This window comes from Gopherus flavomarginatus, chromosome 3, assembly GCF_025201925.1.
Source record: "Gopherus flavomarginatus isolate rGopFla2 chromosome 3, rGopFla2.mat.asm, whole genome shotgun sequence".
NCBI lineage: Eukaryota > Metazoa > Chordata > Testudines > Testudinidae > Gopherus > Gopherus flavomarginatus.
Window position 1 is genome coordinate 174,106,071 of NC_066619.1, and position 18,243 is coordinate 174,124,313.

At 42.5% G+C, this 18,243-nt stretch overlaps 1 protein-coding gene across 4 annotated transcripts in view; it reads left to right on the top strand.

Annotated features, from left to right (window-relative positions):
• The window catches only part of PPA2 (inorganic pyrophosphatase 2), a 456,033-nt gene that overhangs the window by 185,623 nt on the left and 252,167 nt on the right, over positions 1-18,243 (top strand). The window contains exon 12 of one of the 4 annotated variants that reach the window (XM_050944533.1): positions 823-1,014. The exons of the other annotated variants lie outside the window; for them this stretch is intronic. Coding sequence (XP_050800490.1) covers positions 823-851 — 29 coding nt within the window. The 3' untranslated portion in view covers positions 852-1,014. Of the gene's footprint in view, positions 1-822; positions 1,015-18,243 lie in introns of those variants that run through there. 4 annotated transcript variants of the gene reach the window in all.

The window sequence follows — 18,243 nt, forward strand, 5'->3', positions numbered from 1 at the left end:
GGCATTGGCCACTGTTAGTAGACAGATACTGGGCTAGATGGACCTTTGGTCTGACCCGGTACGGTCGTTCTTATGTTCTTATGTTATGTTGCTTTTATTTCTTCCTTGTGGTAACTTTAAAAATGAAACAAAACAAACTATCCAGCAAAACTAAGCCAAACTTACTTTTTCAGTGTTAATTAAAACAAAATTGACTTTCCTCATTCTTGTGGAACTGGTTTTCAAGTTAACAAAAATGATAGTTTTAGTTGAAGTACAGGACTCTGAACTAAGTTTGTTCAATATGCTTTGTTTACTTAAAAAAAAAAAAAAAAAGCTGACTTTTTAATGCCAAAAGCACTGTATGAGATAGGAACATGCACTTCTACAAATTGGAGGGGGAAGGGAGAGACAACAAGGAACTTAAAATCTTGAGTCTAGTTCCAAATTCTTCACAAAATAACATCTGTGTAATCAATTTCATGGGAAAGCAAGTCGCATTCCTTTTGCCCTTATATGGTATGCCAATAAATAGCATTTATTTACTAAAATATTCCATCTCATGCCTCTGACACAGAACTGGCCACAGTCTGCCTCATCTTTGATGTGTGAATACATCAAGGCTGTACACTGTTGCAGGATGTAATTTTCAATAAAGTTATATCACAAAATAAAATGTTTACTTTGGGGGCACTCTTTTGGTGATATGGTTCAAGGAACTGTATGTGTTTGGGAAGGGAGGATACAAAAGAAGCTGGAATGTAGACTACTGCATTTCCAAGTGTTTGCATCTGGTTATCCATGTAGAATTAATACGATTCTTGACGTGTATTTTTGTTTTAGTTGATGTGTGGCACTTTCTTAACAAGTGATCATCGGAATGTTCTGAAGTCACATCATGAAATCTTAAATCATCCCTTTTTTCCTGAGTTTTGAAGACAGGCTTGGTTTCTAATTGCTGGGTTCCTGTTGGAACAACTTTTCAAGTAGCATAAACCCTCTATCATGTAAATAAACTGATATTTTTAAATTGTTTCCTTTCTGCGTGTTTCTTTGTGTGGAGTTTTGTTTGTTTCTAATCTTGAAAACTCTGTGGTTCCTTCTATCCATCCAACCTGTGGGAGACAAAGGTGGCTTCAGTACACATTTACATCCTACAGATGTAGAGTTTGATTTGGGATGGTCTGCTATATGGCTGAGCATTAGAGCAGCTCTCAAACTGCTCTAACATAAGCCAGCTGTTCATGGCCCTCAAGGTGCTGGTCTGGCAACTAGGAGTCACAAGGTATAGGGATGTCCTGGCCATGATCCCTTTCAAATAAACAGTATCATCTACCCTGTGGGCTAAATGTCTATGCAAATATGCAACAGTACACAAAGTTTGACAGATTGTACCCATAATGTGTTCACATCCACAATTACCTATTTGCAAGTTTCACCTAGTTTGAGTGCAGCATGTTTGCTTACTTAAAAAAAAGTAGATTAAAATAACAGCACTTCAGAAAATTAATTGAATTAGGAAGTGCAAATTCCATGATGAAGCACAGCAAGGATGTGCTAACGTGTGTTCTGTGGAGTATAGTACATCCTGTTTTGATAATTTTTGAACTTGATCCTCCAGGAAGGATTTTTACCTCTTGGCAAACTTTTCATGTTTAGAATTGTTCATGGTTGGGAGGCTTTTGATGCTTCATTATCCCATGGGGCAAGATTGGTAAAATTTGTGGAATTAAGCCTTATATCTTTGTTAGGGTAAAAATACCTGCCAGATTTCCTGCTTCAATAGGCAACGCCACGTACAGCATACTAGCATATTTTCTAAAAAAAATTTCCTATCGTATCTTCACTTGTGGAACGGAAGGAGTGTGATGTAGACAGACTACTGGTGTTTTAACCACCATGCCATTGAGACCTACTGTGAAAAGGGTTAGAGGGCACAGTGATTAAAATAGTGGCAACATTAGCACTCCTCCGGTTGCCACCACTTGCTGAAGTTGCATTGATGCTAGGGCAAGAGGGTGAAACTTACAGAAAATCGCTAGTGTAGATACAGCCTGCGAGACAGTGGTGCTAATATAAAGGATGAGGTAGATTTATATTATCCCTTGTTACTCAGAAAATTCTGATTGCAAAGAATCATTTCATTGACTTAAAATCACTTTAGTAGTGTGGCCTAATAGGTAGTGCTTGACTGGGACTCAGTAAGCCTGGCTTCCATTCCTGGCCCTGCCACTGGCCTGATGGGTCACCCCCAGGCCTCGGTTTCTCCATCTGGAAAATGGGAGATAATCAGACTGACCTTTGTGGTAAAACTCTTTTTAAGATCTACTGATGAAAAGTGCAATATAAGAGCTAGATAGTATTATCATTAGCACTTCTTACATAATGCTTTTTCATCGTTAAGGCATATTGCATCTGACACATTCTTGTACAGGAACTCCAGTATGGTCATTTATTCAGGGATCTTGTAGTAGAATGTGTTAGACCTATATATTCAGTGGCCACTGTTTGAAAATAACATGTTCATTCCAGTATTCTGGGCCCACGTTCCTCCTCTTTAATATAAAACCATCTGCTACAGGTGAGCTATTATAGCCTACCCGTGGGTGTAGCAGTATCTAACATGGTGTTATAAGGTGAGTGAAATAATATCTTTTACTGGATCAGCTTCTGTTGGTCAGAGACAAGGTTTCAAGCCACACACTTTTTCAGGTCATGCAGAGCTCTGTGTTGCTCAAAAGCTTGTCTCTCTCACCCACAGAAGTTGGTCCAATAAAAGATATTACTTCACCTACCTTGTCTCTAATATATTATGACTGACACGACTACAACTACACTGCATACGTGTCTCATAAAGTACCTAGGGGCAGCTGGACTGTGAAAGGGTCTATATGAAATCAAATTACACTCTCCTGTATAAGTTGTAATTTTTAAAAATTATTTTTGAGTCTTGACAAGGAAAAGACAGTGTGTAAACAAATACAAAGAGCATAGGTGAAGTATTGGTTATAAATGAGCACCTATGGCCTAACTATCAAAAGTAGATCCCATAGCCAGTATAAACAGAATTTGTCAGAACTCCGTCCTTTAGCCCTCAACAAGGATTTCGGTAGCTTTTTATTAGTAATAAACTTCCTCACTAGATGAGCCATAAGGAGACAGAGTATTTGGGAGTAAACTACTGGGGAAGGGAATAAAAGAGATTGTGGAAGTCTATTTAGACTGCAAGTAAATAATGCTAAACTAGGAGAGTGGAGTGCTGCACAACTAAAATTATCTGCAATGTCCAGTGCTGTGGCAAATGTTATTTAAAACATTAAAATATTTCATACATACAGAACAATACGATGATATGGCATTGTCTCTTCATACTGCTTTCAACATCTGCTTGTATAGGTTTTCTAAATTTTGGGTTTTTTTTCCAGGTGTGATAAAAAGACATGCAGTAAATTTTAGTAAGAAGGTTAAATGCTCCTAATAAAAATCTATTTCAGATGTGAATAGATTGAAGAGATTAGAGAAGTTGTGGAGAGAACATCTGCTTGTGAAAGGTGTAAGGGGATGGGAGATAAAAACTCAGGAATAGATTTGCAGGTCTCTCTACGGACTTACCCCCTCTAAACAGTTTTTCTAGTCAAAGGGTATGGCTACACTTACAGCTTCAAAGTGCTCCCGCGGCAGCGCTTTGAAGTGCAGATGTGGTCGCGGTGCCAGCGCTGGGAGAGAGCTCTCCCAGCGCTGCAGGTACTCCACCTCCACCGTGGGGCACTTGGGCTTGGGCACTGTTTACACTGGCGCTTTACAACTCTGTAACTTGCGCTCGGGGGTGTGTTTTCACACCCCTGAGCGAGAAAGTTGCAGTGCTGTAAAGCACCAGTGTAGCCAAGGCCTTAAAGCCTTCTCATATTCTAAGAAGAAGCTTGAATGTTATATATAAAACTCAATCCAATGTGGTGGTAAGCTTAGCTACTGTACAGCACCAGCCACTGCTCTGTAGCTATTACATATGAAAGCTGTTGGTAACAAATAATGAAACCCCAAACTAGACTATTTCCTGGAAAGGAGTCTTTAAGAGAATACATGGGTATTCTGCAAGCTATAACAAAATTTTGTGGGCGATAGGTCTATTGTATATTTCTTCTAAAGACAACTTTCTAGGAAAACAACTTAATTTAGGTTTGGAAGGGGTGCTTAGTGTAGTGGTAAATGCTTCCTTTACATAAATAAGGCAGCAGCTGCTGTTGTCAATAGTTGCTAAGCGCCTGATGATAACAAACCCAAGCCTCAATACCACAAATGAAAACAGGGTCTGAGTTTTACTTAAGTGGAAATAAGCATCCAATAAAAACATCTCTTTCTTTAAAGTGTGAAAATAATAGGATTGTGGAAATCATATGCTATTGTCACTGTTAGGATGTTATTTTTCACTGCGGTTACTAACAGGAGACAGCCTTTTAAAACAAAGTAATCGTGGCTTGAAGTGGATTTTTAAAGATTGTTCGGCGGTGGTACATGTGGGGAGCAGAATGCAGCTTTTAATCTTCATTCATTTGGGAAGGCCTACCGTAAGTGGCTTATGGCTGAGACTTGCTCTGTCGCTTCAGAGCTACCGCATGCAGCCATCCTAAACTCACCAAAGCGTTATCCCACAATTCTCCCTTTCCTTTCTCCAGATGGGATCTTTTTTTTAATATGTTTAATTTTGCAGCGTTTGTTCAGTTTCACAAAAGAGGAGCAATATTGTGCTAAGACAGTGGTTTACAGGACAAAATCCTCTTCTCTTTACCAATGAATTTAAGATGACTTCTTACAAGGTATAACCTGGGCCCAGTCCAGGAGTAGATAAGAGGGGAGAGACCTAGATGGTGAAAGTGAAAAAGTTAATTAGAGGGAAAACAGAGAGGTTGGAAAACATGGGAAAATTGAAGTAAATGTAAAATTAGAGACAACAAATCATAAAATAGGGATACAATGAAGTTGGGTTTTTTTTAGCATTTTTCCCAAATATTACAGCAATATACATTATATCTTCTTGTTGGTGATTTCAAGGGGACAGGTTTGCTTCGGAAGATGGGGGTGTGGTGGTTTGGGATGAAATCCTATGCCATTGACTTCAGTGGGGCAGGATTTCACTCTTGGTTGTCAATGAGACAGGAAGGGGGAATAACATGCTTTGGTTTTATATGTTGGTGGAATTTACTTTTTGAATGTTTTAATGATTTGTTGAGTCAGACATTCCTGAATTTATTTCTGGACCTGTGCTTTTTTCTGTGCAGTAATTCATATACTGGCAACATTACTTCACATAAATACCATGTAGGCTTATTGATTTATTTGCATACAGGCTTTGTTTTCATATGGCTTGCCTTTCTAAACTGCAGAAACTGGACTGGTGCTGTTACCGTATTGAAACTGCAGACAGAGTCTGTAGATAGACCAGAAATAACTGAGTAGTAAAAACTCCCTGGTTCATCCCAGTGGAGTGTCACTTCTGAGGCTTTGTGGTTACTTAAATGTCAGAGTTAACTATTTGACTGCTGGTCATCGTAGCAGAAACACTCAGATATGCTGGGAATGTGGGCAGAGTTTAGGTGAAGTACCACACCTCGTCTTCCATATCTCATCTGACAGACATCACGTAACTGAACACAGTCAGTCAGCAACATAAATCAGTTGTTGGAATGTTTTTTGCAACTGTAAGGGCTAAACACTTAATCTGAAAAATGTGAAAGCAGAAAATGATGAGACCACTATTCAGTGCATGAAATATCTCAGTGACTGGTAGATTATGCATAATGCTCAGACCCATCAACTTTTCCCCTTAAGGCATCCTAATCAGATCTTTAGATTTTCTACATACGTCACCAATTTCAGTACTGATTTTCTTGTCTATTTTCTTTGAAAAGAACTCTTAACTGAAATACTACTTGCAGTCCCAGACGATAATACACATACAAATTCATTTGTCCACTTGCATTTCTTGTCCAGGAGTGTTGCTATATTTGTGCTATTAGTGCTTTCTTGAGAATTGAGAAGTCTGTCTACCTGTAGACAAAAATCCATTCTGAAGTGAAATTCCTAATTTATCTGTTTGTTTATTTTGTGTTATAATCATTGTTAATTGATCCCTAGAGCTTGTCTTTCAGTGCAAAAAGTCAGTGAAATGGCTGCACTTAGCAGAAAAGCCAGGTATTATCAAATGTGTACTCTTTCATTGGTTCTTAAATAAGGATAGAGATATAGGAGTGTTATGAAATTGGTCTGAATACATTTTTACCATGTGCATCTGAATCTGATATCATCTGTTGCTGTGACAACAGTAAAAGATGTTTCCAAGCACTTGGTTGTAGGGTATCTTTTAATGTGCTGAGCAGTGGAAGGATCTTGTGGCTAAGGCAGTGGCCTGGGACTTAGGAGATGTGGGTTCAATTTCTGGCTCTGCCACAGACTTCCTGTGAGGCTTTGGACTAGTCACTTAATCTCTTTGTGCCTCAGTTTCCCATCCATAAAATGGAGATAAGTGTCCTTTGTAATTTGCCTGACTTCTCCTACAGGCTATACAGCTGTCCCTCTTCCTACATCTTGCAAGAGCAGGTAGTCCTCATTGGCAAGAGAATGCAGGCAGAATTGGGCCTTGTCTACTTTGCTATAATGGGAAACCCTCCTAGTGGAGATGCAGATTATACCATCAAGAATCTTTTGTTGGTATATCAATACACTAGAATGAAATAATGTATAGGGGCAAAAGGCCTCTTTCGCCAGTATAACTGCATCCACACTAGGGTTTTTGTTGGCATAGTTAAGGGATATGATTTCCCCCACCCACAACTGACACACACACATATGCCAGCAAAATTTTTAAGTGTAGTCCAGGCCTTGGTCATCCTGTCTTCTGCAGCAGATTAGTGTAAATTATTAAGTAGGCCCTTTAAGTCACCTGCTAACCTGCTTATGGATAGCTAGATTCAAAGAGAAAATGGAGCTCTCTTGGGAGTTCTGAACATTTTGCCCTTAAATCACAATAGATCTCAATACAGAGCTGTTTTAGGATGCACGTGGAAAATCTCATCCTAGTTCCTGCTATTTAGGAGACACCCTACATCACAATAGCCAGAGAGGCCTGGTATTGAAACTAATGACTGTTACAGGTTCAGGCAGAATTCCGTTAGCAGAACTGTGCAGGAAAGCTTACTTAGTACCCATTGTTAATGCCTGGCTCTAGCATCCTCGCTAACATCTAGTGTGTGACTAGTTGGACCCCCCTCCTCCTCCTGACCTTCCCCCCTTGTCCGGGATGCCACCTGATATACTGAGATTTCACCGAGCCTGACTGCTTCGCTAGCCTGGGTTCCGTTTCCCTGTTTTGCTGAATTAGGATCTCCGGCCTCTGGCAGCACACGCGCACATGCACACACACACACACATAGGGATGCCCCAGCTGTAGGATCACACAGTGTCTGCAAACAGCTCTCTATGAGAAGACTCAGCTAGGAAATTGCCCAGCACTCAAGTGCAGCTCCACTCTGGAAAGTACACCCAAAATAATCATGTCTTGCTACTGTAGAGAAATCTATACAACATAAGCTCATAAATTCGCTCCCTCCCTCAATGTGGAGGAAGAGATGCACAACTTCTTGCCCCCCGACAGTTAGAAATTGTACAAACTGGATTTAATAATTAACAAAACAAGTTTATTAATTATAAAAGGCAGATTTTAAGTGATTATAAGGTATAGCAAACAGAGCAAAGCAGATTACCAAGCACATAAAACAAAACACACATACTGATCTTAAGATCTTAAAAGAGACTGGTTTCAAGAAATAATTTCTCACCCTAAATATTGTTTTAGGCAAGTTGCAGAGTTTCTGTAGCTTAGAGTTCCAATTATTTCACTTTACAGACTAGACTCCTGTCTTAGTCTGGACTTAACCCTTTCCTTTCCCATCGCTAAGTTCCTTTGTCTCTTCAGGTACTTTCACAGTCTTTCTTTTTGGGCAGGAAGGCAATGGAGAGGAGTCCTGTTTGCCTTACTCCCCAACCTTAAATAGAATTTACATAAGGTGGAAATCTTTTGTTTCCCAGTCTTCACCTCCCCCCTCTTTTAGCGGAAAATTACTAGAAATCCAAGATGGTGTTTAGTACCAGGTTACAGGACCACCTGACCTAGTAGTGTGTCAGCTGTGTCCCAGGACTTCTTTCAGGAAAGAGAAAGATTAGTGTCTTCAAAGTCTTATTGTTTCTTCCTAATGGCCCATTAAAGCTGATGGCCTGTTGTCTGGTGGGTGTCTTCCAGATACACACACAGTTACACATTGTTACGTTGTCAATATTCCTAACTTTAGATACAGAAATGATACAGGCATACACAATGGATAATCACTTTCAGTAAATTATAACCTTTGGGTGATACCTTACAAGACCCTTCTTGCATAAAATATATCAGTTATGCCATAACCATATCATAAGCATATTTCCATAAGGAATATGGGGTGTGACATCACATACTGTTTAAGTTGGGAACCAAGAACTGAATTCTAATTCTTGGCTCAGATGCTGACTTGTTCTGTGGCCTGGACAAGTCACATAGGCCCAGATCTTCAAAGGTGGTAATTAGGCATCTAACTCTCATTGAAATCTATAGGAGTTCGGCACTTAACTACCTTTGAGGATCTGGGCCTTAACATCTCTGCCTCCATTTCTCCATCTGTAAAATTGAGAAAAAACCTCTTTACCTCCCAGTGATGATGTGAACATTAATTGATGCTTGAAAAATACTAAACATCAAATAGTCTTTTATCATGAGCAACAGACTGCTCTACCACACTATAAAAAATCACAATACTTCTAAATAAGTTTCTTAACTCAAATCTATGTAGACAGCAATAGCTTCTGCAAGTGGAGTTATGGAATTGTCAGACTAAATTTTTATTGCTGAGTGTGTGGGTATGTGGACACAGCACAGAAAAACCCACGGTTGGCCTGTGCCAGCTGGCTTTGGTCTCGCAGGGCTTGGCCTGCAGAGCTGTTTCATTGTGGTGTATACTTCTGGCCTTGGGCTGAAGCCTGGGCTCTAGGACACTGTGGGATGCAAGTGTCCCAGAGCTTGGGCTCCAGCCCAAGCGCAGAAGAATACACCACAATGAAACAGCCCTTCAGCCTGAGCCCCGCGAGCCTGAATTGGCTGGTGTGGGCCAGCTGTGGGTGTTTCTTTGCTGTGTAGACATACTGTCTTTGTGGGGGGAGCGTTGGCAAAAAAAAAAAAAAACTTGCAGGAAGAGGTAATTTGGGGTGTGAGGATAGTGCAGTTCAGGGAGGATCTGTTTAAAGTATGAATGGAAAAAGAGCACAACTTTGAAAGACTGATGTATCAGGAGGATGAGAAAAGGTCCAGGGAAAACAGAAATAATTCAGAAGATACCTGAGGGGTGAAGATGGTGAGTTTCCCTATATTACAGAGAATGGATAAATGTGACGGGGGTGGAAGGCAAACTACATCTCGAGGTTCTGCCAATATCAGAATGGACTAACACTTCAGGATCTTGTGGGTTTTTTTTATATCATCAGAAGACCTTGGTCTATTTCTGTATAGCTCATGTGCAACTATCATTCACTGCTTAGCTAATGGGACTATCCTAATTTTAAGGTTATAGTGAGGGAGAGATGAAGCCCTGTACAGCATTTTTTCATTGTATCATATCTTTTGGTGCTTAGAAAAGAACTCTTAAGTTTGATTCAGTCAGCTTCATAGCCTGAACCAAAATAATCTGGGATACCCGTTTAATTGTAATGCAAAGAAACTGTAGGTCTCTCTCTCCTCTCTCAGAAAACCTCTTTAGTTCTCATTTCCTGGAGACAATGATACAGTTCTTGAAAATATCATAATGGTGTTTCTGTGACGTATACATTCCTTCAGCTGTATGCACAGTATGGCTCATCAGAATCATACTGGTACCCTCAAAGTCTACCTGAAAGTATCTTGGGTACTAGTGGCAAGGCCTGGGAAGTTTTTGAAATTGCATGTATATTTGGTTGATCTTATATTGAAACAAAGGAAAAACCTACAGGGAAAGGAGAAAAAAAGGTTGACAATTGTTTCTGTTCAATTAATTTTAATCAACTCTAATGCTAATTCTGAATTTTTAAAAGTTATACTGCTTTGTGTGAATAAAAAGTCATAATTCCAAATTGGCTACAGGGATTTTAATCAAATTGTTCATATTCACAAAAATCCCCATTTGAGCTGAAAAGGCCTGGAAAATCAGTCCAAAAGGAAAATATTTTAGGAAATTAGGAGCATAAGAAAACAAAACAGAGAATTCAAATGGAAACAGATAGGAAGAAATTATGGTTGCAATCTTAATTTCAATTTGTATGATGGTTGCGGTCAAGATCAGGGCTTGATTATGATAGATGCTCCACATATACGCAGAATCTTGAAGATCTAACAATCTAAATAGCAAAGACAAAAGGTAGGAAATATTATTCATGTTTTACTGAGGGGGAACTTGAGACAAAGTGAATTTGTTAGTTGCCCAAGGCCGAAGATTCTGACAGAGGTTGGGGATTGAACCTACTTCTCCTGAAGCTCTTTCCTAACCCTCGCCTCCTTCCTTCTTCTAGTCTTAGTCCTATTTCAGGTCAGCCCTTTGAGTCCTCCTTCTCCATTCCATTGAAGCAGTTGCTTGGGAACAACACAGCTGATCAAATCCTTTTGTATCCATCTAATTTTGGGTTTTCCAACCCATACCTTACCCTCCACTTCTAAGTTTAGCGCCCTTGTTTCTATATATTTTTCTGATCTTTTCACACGCCTGGATTCCTTCTGATTTCCTTCCACCTTCACACTTCCCATAATTTGTTTGTTCTGAACATAGTACATCCTTGTAACTTCAAGCATGTATCTTAACATTTTCATTTCCATCATATTCAAGATCTGTTCCCATTTCTTCCTCGGTGCCCAGAATTCAAAGCTGCACAAAATTGCAGGTCTAACTACCATAGTGTAGATTTTACTTTTCAATTTGATAGGCATTCTTCTGTTACACACACTCTGCTCACTTTTCTCCAGGTGAGGGGGAGGAGGGATAACTGAGTGGGGGTGCACACGGGGACAGGGGAAGATGTGCCCGACTGAATGAGAGAAGCTAGGGGTCAGCCAGGGTCTGTATGGTGGAGGCTCCTTATCAGTTCCTCCCTGCCCAAAAAACCCCATTCCATACTTCTCCCACACACACCCAACAACCCTCCAAGTTCACACCCAGGCTCCTTCACAGCTATTACTTCCCTTTCCCTCAGCTCCTCCATTACCTTAGACTCCCTCTAAGCCATTGTGTTGCTTTTGAGGGGTGCAGGAAATATGCTTCTGTAACAGGGTGACAGGTTTGTATAATTTTTGGTGGTGCCCAGAATGGGTCCAAGTCCCACCCCGCCACACCTGCATATTGGTGCACATAACAAAATTAATGGGGTGGGGCTGAGAGGTTTAGAGTGTGGAAGGGGGCTCAGGGCTGGGGCAGATAGTTGAGGTGTGTGTGGGGCGTGAGGGCTCTGGCTGGGAATGAGGGGTGTGGGAGGGGCTCAGGGCTGGGGCAGAGGATTGGTGTGTGTGGGAGAGTGAGGGCTGGGGATGAGTGGTTTGGGATGTGGGAGGGGCTCAGGGCTAGGGCAGAGGGTTGGGGTGCAGAGGTGAGGGCTGCAGGGTGGGGCCAGGGATGAGGAGTTCATGGTGCAGGAGGGGGCCCATGGCTAGGGCAGAAGGTTGGGTTGCTGGTGGGGCAAGGCTGGAGATGAGGAGTTTGGGATGCAGGTAGGCTGCCCCGGGGCTGGAGCAGAGAGGAGGACTCCACAGTTCCCCCAGCCCTCTGGCACCACTGCCTTTTGTAGCCAGCAGTGGCTGGCGAGGAAGTGCAGCGTAGAGCAGAATGGCAACTGCCTGCTGCACAGGCAGGGACGCTCCAGGGTAGGGGCGCAAGGGTGGTAGACGGAGCTAGGGGAAAGACCCGGCCCCGAAAATTGGTGGAGCCAGGCCCCCATCCCCTGAATATTCCTGGAGCCTGGGCACCATGGGCCCATATAATTTGCTGACCCTGCTTCTGTATTGTAGTTTAAATGAATTATTACTCAGAGTTCTGTATTAATATGTGTAGTAAGGAATCTATTTGTCAAAAAACATTTCCTGAATCTCTCTTGTTGTCTGTATTGTTACAGATATACTTGCTGACAGGTATTTTGAAATAAGTTACCAAAATAATTGAAACTGGCATGATTATATTGTGCTATTTTGACAAACTATGCAGATTTTTGCCAAATTTTAAAATATAGCATGCAGAATTTTTAAATTTTTGGCTGAGAATTTTTAAGTTTTTTTTTGTTTTTTTGGGTTTTTTTTACCAGAATTCCCTCAGGAGTAATATGCTCTTTCTCCAGGCATCATCTTAATCCCCGAGATGCAATTACGCAGTTGTCAATACGTTCATGCATTCTTGTCCGAGGCACTTCCGTACCTCTACTGGTATGCCATCGAAACTGAGAGCTTTCCTATTTTTCATGTTGTTTAATGCTTCTGCAGTTTCTTTCAGACTAGTGCACCAGACCCTGGTTTGATTTTATCAAACAGCGTAGTTCTCTGGAATTCTCTTCATTCGTAAGTCTTTCAAAGTAATTTATCCACTGTTTTCATTGGTTAATGTATTTCCACTTTCAGCTTTAATGAATTTGATGTCACCTTTGTCTTTAGCTTTCTTATTGGAGTCTTCGGCCAGGTCCACACTACAGCGTTAAATCGATTTAAACAGCGTTAAATTGATTTAACGCTGTAACCGTCCACACTACAAGGCACTTAAAATCGATTTTAAGGGGTCTTAAAATTGATTTCTGTACTCCAGCTAAACGAAAGGAGTAACCCTAAAATCGATATTACTAAATTGATTTAGGGTTAGTGTGGACGGATATCGAAGATTGGTCCTATTCTTTTACTGAGCTACGCAGAGTGCACCGCTCCAGAAATCAGTGGTACCCTGGGACCATGGACGCACACCACCGAAGTAATGTGCCCTAGTGTGGACGCGTAAAATCGATTTTATAAAACCTGTTTTATAAAATCGATTTTACTAATATCGATTTAAAGCTGTAGTGTGGACGTAGTGTATATATATTTCTTTCTCACCCTCCTTTGTTTCAAGATAGCCATATACAGCCATCTTCCATCTCTGAATGCTTTTATTCAGTAAGTACCAACAAAGTTCTTGGTGCTGTATCTGGCCCAACATACAGACCCTGTTCCAAAGAGCATACAATTTAACCAGGAATAAAGTTTTTAAAGAACTTCTAAATAATAAGAGTCTAATACAGCAAGAACCTAATTTAAAAAGAAAATCGTCTATTAGTTTGATCCATATTCTTCCATCTCCATAGCACTGTCTGTTTGGACTAAGTATCACATTTTGCTTTTGTCTGGAAAGTGAAGTCCTGTATTCCCAAGAGCGATAAAATGCACTATTCAGCTTGAAGAGATATTTTTCTTTTCACTGGGCTAAAAGCTGGTAATTATGTCCTTATGCCAGCTGAGTCCTAGAGCTTCCCTGAAAGAGAACGTACGTTCTTTTCTGTTGTATAGTCAAACTGTGATGTGACTTATTGTCCTCGGGGAATTAAGCTGCTATTACTTCCATCATTTTTGTTAACCCCTTAAGCTTGGTAATCGAAATTAACTGACAGGCTCTGTTAATGTGAAAAACACACAACTATCAATGAGCTATCAACCTAGGGCTGGTCCCATTGGGATGAGGTTAAAATTGTTCATCATGCAAGGCACTGTACATTAATTTGCTCATAAGATGAGATGTCTCTGAAAATGCACGCATAGTGAGGGGACAAAGGATGCGGGGGAGGAAGAGAAGGAAGGAGAGCAGGGATATACATTCCATCTATCGCCCACCACAGTTAGGGAATCACATTGCCTTGAAGCCATCAAGTATTTCCTGCACAATACCAAGAGTCACAGTCCTTCACAGGAGGAGATGATTAATGGTCCTGCACACTTGCATCCCTGCAACCCCCCGGTAGATTTTCCAACTCCAAACTGATTTGCAACTGACTGGTAGCTGTCTGCAGTTTCCAGCTGCCACACAGTGATTGCTACTCAATTTTTAACTGTGAGAAAAGCTCTCATTCTGGTGTCCTTGTGCCACCAGGAAGGTGGCTTTGTGCATCCAAAAGTTCTGCAGCCACTGTTCATCATCCCATACATGCATCACAATGTGATCCCACTAATCAGTGCTTTATTTCCTGAGCCCAGTTCTGTTGGTCCACCTTGTGCAGCTGCTCTGTGAATATCAGGAGCAATCTTGAATTGTTTCTTGCCATGGCACACAGCAGGGCAGGCACCATGGATTCACTTTCTGTTTCGCAGCTCATGAAATACTGCAAGACCAGCTGCGTTGTGTTCCTAACACACATCACCAGACTGGGCAGCTGTTCAGGAGCTATGCTTTCAGGCAGAGAGGGCGGGCACATGGTTTCCAGAGGCTGATAAAAATGGTTTGAAACGAAGTTGGAAGCCCATGGGATAATGGGACAGAAAGCACTGCATCATGGAGCAGTGAGCATTCCCCCATGATTCACTGCAATCTGTTCCCAAGGATCCCAGTAGCAGAGGGTGGTGAGTTGCATCATGGGATAGCTTCCCATGATGCAACACTCTTTCTTTATTGATACAAGAGCACCAACCAAGGCTGCACTGTGTTGACTTGCACAACCAATATCAGGGTTGGAAGGGACCTCAGGAGGTCAACTAGTCCAACCCCCTGCTCAAAGCAGGACCAATTCCCAACTAAATCATCCCAGCCAGGGATTTATCAAGCCTGACCTTAAAAACCACCCATTCCAGTGCTTTGCCACTCTCCTAGTGAAAACGTTTTTCCTAATATCCAACCTAAACGTCCCCCACTGCAACTTGAGACCATTACTCCTTGTTTTGTCATCTGGTACCACCAAGAACAGTCTAGATCCATCCTCTTTGGAACCCCCTTTCAGGTAGTTGAAAGCAGCTATCAAATCACCACTCATTCTTCTCTTCTGCAGACTAAACAATCCCAGTGCCCTCAGCCTCTCCTTATAAGTCATGTGCTCCAGCCCACTAATCATTTTTGTTGCCCTCTGCTGGACTCTTTCCAATTTTTCCACATCCTCATTGTAATCTGGGGCCCAAAACTGGACACAGTACTCCAGATGAGGCCTCACCAATGTCGAATAGAGGGGAACGATCACGTCCCTTGATCTGCTGGCAATGCCCCTACTTATACAGCCGAAAATGCCGTTAGCCTTTTTGGCAACAAGGGAACACTGTTGACTCATATCCAGCTTCTCGTCCACTGTAACCCCTAGGTCCTTTTCTGCTGCCTAGCCATTCGGTCCCTAGTCTGTAGCAGTGCATGGGTTTCTTCCTTCCTAAGTGCAGGACTCTGCACTTGTCCTTGTTGAACCTCATCAGATTTCTTTTGGTCCAATCCTCTAATTTGTCTAGGTCCCTCTGTATCCTAACCCTACCCTCCAGCGTATCTACCACTCCTTCCAGTTTAGTGTCATCTGCAAACTTGCTGAGAGTGCAGTCCACACCATCCTCCAGATCATTAACGAAGATATTGAACAAAACCAGCTCCAGGACCGACCGTTGGGGCACTCACCTTGATACTGGCTGCCAGTTAGACATGGAGCCATTGATCACTACCCATTGAGCCTGATGATCTAACCAGCTTTCTATCCACCTTATAATCCATTCATCCAGCCCATACTTCTTTAACTTGCTGGCAAGAATACTGTGGGAGACCGTATCAAAAGCTTTGCTAAGGTCAAGGAATAACACATCCACTGCTTTCCTCTCATCCGCAGAGCCAGTTATCTCGTCATAGAAGGCAATTAGGTTAGTCAGGCATGACTTGCCCTTGATGAATCCATGCTGACTGTTCCTGATCACTTTCCTCTCCTCTGAGTGCTTCAGAATTGATCCCTTGAGGACCTGCTCCATGATTTTTCCAGGAACTGAGGTGAGGCTGACTGGTCTGTCATTTCCCAGATTCTCCTTCCCTTTTTTAAAGATGAGCACTACATTAGCCTTTTTCAAGTCACCTGGGACCTCCGTGGATCGTCCTGTGTTTTCAAAGGTAATGGGCAATGGCTCTGCAATCACATCCGCCAACTCCTTTAGCATTATCAGATGCAGCGCATCCAGCTCCAACGATGGACTTGTGCTTGTCTAGCTTTTCTAAATAGTCCTGAACCACTTCTTTCTCCACAGAGGGCTGGTCACCTCCTCCCTATGCTGTGCTGCCCAGTGCAGTACTCTGGGAGCTGACCTCGTTCGTGACAACAAAGGCAAAAAAAGCATTGAGTACATTAGCTTTTTCCACATCCTCTGTCACTAGGTTGCCTCCCTCATTCAGTAATGGGCCCACACTTTCCTTGACTTTCTTCTTGTTGCTAACATACCTGAAGAAACCCTTTTTGTTACTCTTAACATCTCTTGCTAGCTGCAATTCCAAGTGTGATTTGGCCTTCCTGATTTCACTCCTGCACGCCTGAGCAATATTTTTATACTCCTCCCTGGTCATTTGTCCAATCTTCCACTTCTTGTAAGCTTCTTTTTTATGTTTAAGATCAGCAAGGATTTCACTGTTCAGCCAAGCTGGTCTCCTGTCATAGTTACTATTCTTTCTACACATTGGGATGTTTTTTTCCTGCAACCTCAATAAGGCTTCTTTAAAATACAGCCAGCTCTCCTGGACTCCTTTCCCCCTCATGTTGTTCTCCCAGGGGATCCTGCCCATCAGTTCCATGAGGGAGTCAAAGTTTGCTTTTCTGAAGTCCAGGGTCCGTATTCTGCTGCTCCCCTTTCTTCCTTGTGTCAAGATCCTGAACTCGACCATCTCATGGTCACTGCCTCCCAGGCAGGGCCGTCCTTACCCACACACAAAGTACGCTGCTGTGTAGGGCACCAGGAAATTTGGGGCATCAAATTTCCTGGTGCCCTGCACCGCTATGTGCTGCTCCAGCCCCTGCCCTGGCTCTTCCCCAGGACCCCTGTGCCCGCTCCACCTCGCCCCTTCTTTGCCCCAGCCCCACCTCTTCCCGCCACTGCCCAGCCCTGCTCTCACTCCCCTGAGATCTGCAGCAGGGCCAGGGCTGCACTCACCAGCAGCAGGAGTGCAGCAATCCAGCCCCAGCCATGCCGCTGGTGAGTGCTGGGGGGTGGTTCCCCCTGCCTCCCAAGCCAGACTGCTCCCCCCCACCATGGAGGTCTGGGGCCCGCTTCTTGCCTGCCCTCCTCCTGTGGAGGCCTGGGGCCAGCCCCCCCGTGGTGCCCCACAGAGGCCTGCCTCCCCCTTCCCGCAGGGGGCCTGCATAAGGCCCCAGAATAGCTAGGGAAAGCCCTGCTCCCAGGTTACCATCCACTTTTGCTTCCCTACTTATTCTTCCCTGTTTGTGAGCAGCAGGTCAAGAAGAGCTCTGCCCCTAGTTAGTTTCTCCAGCATTTGCACTAGGAAAATGTCCCCTACATTTTCCAAAAACTTCCTGGATTGCCTGTGCACCGCTATATTGCTCTCCCAGTGGATATCAGGGTGATTGAAGTCCCCCATGAGAACCAGGGCCTGCGATCTAGTAACTTCTGTAATTAAAGCAATCGTTGATGTAACTTACATTGACTGACCTCTGTAGTGTAGACATAGCCTTAATCTCTTTGGGATGGAGCCAGGTTGAAAATTGCATGGGAAGAGCCTTGTTTACAGTCTTTCCTCTTCCATCTGAAACCAAGAACTATAGAGCCAAACTGGCAAAAAAGACGAAGCTGAAAGATTTTAATGGTTTGTGGTTCACATGTTGGGCTAATGTTCCGGTGGTTTGTTTCATCCAAACTTGTTTACATGTCCCCAATTTCTCACCAGTTTTGTTGATGATTTCTGCATGGCTTTAATGAAGAGCTCCAGTTCCCCTCAATAAGTTACAAAAGACTCCCCCATCCCCTGCCACATATGAATTAGATCATGTTTGGACATGAGTTGAAAAGCACATTTCAAAGGTAGGCAGGTAAACAAAAGTTTAGCATTAAAAAAAAAACCTTGAAGAAAAAGTAACGCTTAATTACAAACTTGTAACCTTCCATCCAAAGTAAACAGTTAGCCTCTCCAATTTCCCATTAATTTTTCCTTTTTTGGAATATCTGTGAAGTGACGACTGATTCTCTGAGTTCAAGATTTAAAGCACAGCCAC